The 2,824-nt window shown below is 38.7% G+C and overlaps 1 protein-coding gene across 1 annotated transcript in view; it reads right to left on the bottom strand.

Moving 5' to 3' along the window:
• Positions 1-2,824, bottom strand: part of LOC106813286 (mechanosensory protein 2-like) — a gene marked incomplete in the record, with an annotated part of 23,563 nt that overhangs the window by 11,018 nt on the left and 9,721 nt on the right. The window contains 1 exon segment of the mRNA XM_014817392.1: positions 2,011-2,093. Within this exon segment, the coding sequence (XP_014672878.1) occupies positions 2,011-2,093 (83 nt within the window).

Here is a 2,824-nt window from a genome sequence, read left to right as displayed (position 1 = left end):
GCGGCAGTGGAAGCGGTAGCAGCAATGTTAACGACACGTTTCACGATAGGCTGTACTAATAAGCTTCGCAATCGATCGGGAGCATTATGAATTGGTGAGTCTACCAAGTAAATTCGAACGAAATGCATAGCTGGGTTCCAGATGCTATCTGCATCTCCATTGAGACCAGAACGATAAATTGGTGGCATAAAGGGAAACCATTGGATGCAATATTAATAAAGCTGTTACGAAAACATGGTAAGAGAGAGTGAGCAATAAAGCAAGAGATCAGAAGATTGGGTGACAAGGAGAGAGACAATGCAAATAAGCAAGCGTGTCAGAGAGAAAGACTGAAGCAAAGAAAGAAGGGAACTTTTTTCTGCGAATATTCTTCTTCTGCCTCTTCTTCTATCGGTTACTAATGAAAACTGGTTACACACTACTTTCAAATGAGCAATAACATTACAAATTGATAGAAAATTTGATTAGAAGCTGTTACTTCAAGCATAATCCCAAAGCCATTAGTGAATACTAATAGAATAGAACTACCATTATGAGATCAAAACCTGATTAAAACAAATAGCAAATATAAATTGCAATGATTTACATTCTAGTTCATTATGGTAATTAATACTCTTTCACTTCTATTGTTTCAAATGGTAGCATCAAGTAATGACATGATTGCACCATAAAGTATAGGGTAGAACGTTTCTGACATGTGCTGTGGTCATTAACTTATGAAAGTAGCATAGCGTTGCTACAGAAGATTTTAGGCCTAAGAAAAAAATGTTTGTTTTCGCTAACGAGCTGAAAAAAATTGGAAATGGTAGGCAGGCAAAACTTTTATCAAATTTTTTTATTTTTTATTCTAACAATACTTGTTTTATACTTATAACAGCCCATATAATGACTTTAAAGTCAAATCAATGCATTCACCGATCGATATGACGTTTGGAATTTTGTTATTAAAAATTTTTTTTTTTCCCCCCGATCACAAGAAAAAGTTTAGACATGGGGGTTTAAAATGGACTCGGTTGGGTTAGCAGAAACAAACGCCTTTTTTAAGCCTTAGTATAAAGCAGCTGAAGTTAGCAGAGGCTTGTCCGTGTTTCCCTACAGAGTTACTCGTATTGATTATTCTATGGTCAAACACTGGCGACTTGCCAGAGCTTCATGTGCAAAATTTTCCTCGCAAGCGAAATCTTCAGGAGCGCTATACACAAAGCAAGCGTGCTTGTGGTATAGTATGTCACGTTTGTATCACGTACATGTGTGTGTGTAAATTCCGTGTGTGTCTACATCGCTTTCCTCTTACTTCTAGGTTTTATGTGGTTAGAATCGCCACCATCTATTTTGATCTATGAAGAGACTTTTTTCTCCACATATTAACTACACGTGAATGTAGTGATGGCGGATGGGTTAATGATGTGTATAACATGATGGGTTAATACAGCAGAAGTACTTGCTGAACTACTAGCATCCAGAAAGTTAGATCGGTAGATATTAGAGTAGGACGCTACAAGACAGCAAGCTTCAACTGATAACTTACAGATTAAGATCATTTCTATTTCGACGTAAGACACAAGTGAAAAATATCAGGCCAGCAGGAGGCTACCCATCTCCCTTACCTCCTGCGGCGGGACATCAAATGAAAAAGTCCTCAGGTCAACCTTCCTGTACTCATCAATGCAGGGCAAAATGAAGAAAATACCTAAAAACAATCGCAAATAATACTGAGAAGTGATATCAAACACTGCATGTGACCATTAACACGCAGGCAACCCTGTCTAGCCCCAAGAAACGCATGCGCTGGGACTAAGCCAGAAGATCTGCCACAAGATTGCGACTGTTACGGACCCGAGTGATTGACCTGACCCTACCAGTGAGGGTCAACACAGGCACAACCAATGTTTAGCATAATGCGGATATTTACATCCGCGCAAACTCTGGTCGCAGTTGTGGCAGATCTCGCCAGTACAAGGGTTGCATGCTGCTAGGTCACCATGCACTGATCTGTCACCGAAAATTTACCTCCTGGGGTGGGACATCAAAAGACATGGTCCGAAGATCTACTTTCTTGTATTCATCAGTGCATGGAACAACGAAGAAAATACCTACAAACAATCGCAAATCTGCTATCATCTTTAGCTCTCACAGGGAGTTACCACACGGCAGCATGCATCCGACATTTATATGAATAACAAATTACATACTGACGTCAACTACTCAACTTTACCTACCACACGTTTGTACAGTGTGTGTGAAACAGGCACGTCTTAAGTATTCACATTGAAAACTTCCACCTATGGCATCAATCTATCTTAGTGACCTCCGTGTCACATATCGTGCCACCTTGAAAACATCTTTTCTTGATAGGATATTGACATTTTGATAATGGAAATAAACGTTTAACTATTAGCTAGACTGGATATTTATTTGTAAACATCAATGTAGTGTATAATTTTTTAAGCATCACGGCATGAGATGCGTTATATAATTCAAGCAAAAAGCAGCATCACTCCTGCCTCAGCAAATTATGTGCAAATAAATCACTTCTAAACAAAATTAAGCCAATTTGGTGCATCCTTTGTGAAATGGCAAATTGGTTTCTCATTGAAAAAAGTTCCAAGCCAGAAATTTGTCAATAATGTCATCATCACGTTAACGGGACTGCATCGTATGAAAGAACCAACACTATCGCATGATCCAATTGGAAGGTTTTGACATATTTACAATATTACATTTATTTCGTAGATCATATATTTGCGGATCTGAATTCAAATACGTCGCCCAGGTAACCGATGGGAATTTTGATCCATTCAGGAAATACTGAATTATACCCCGC

This window comes from Priapulus caudatus, unplaced genomic scaffold (assembly GCF_000485595.1).
Source record: "Priapulus caudatus unplaced genomic scaffold, Priapulus_caudatus-5.0.1 Scaffold751, whole genome shotgun sequence".
In the NCBI taxonomy this organism is placed as follows: domain Eukaryota; kingdom Metazoa; phylum Priapulida; class Priapulimorpha; order Priapulimorphida; family Priapulidae; genus Priapulus; species Priapulus caudatus.
The sequence above is the reverse complement of the archived record's forward strand: the minus strand, read 5'-3'. Positions and strand labels throughout refer to the sequence as shown.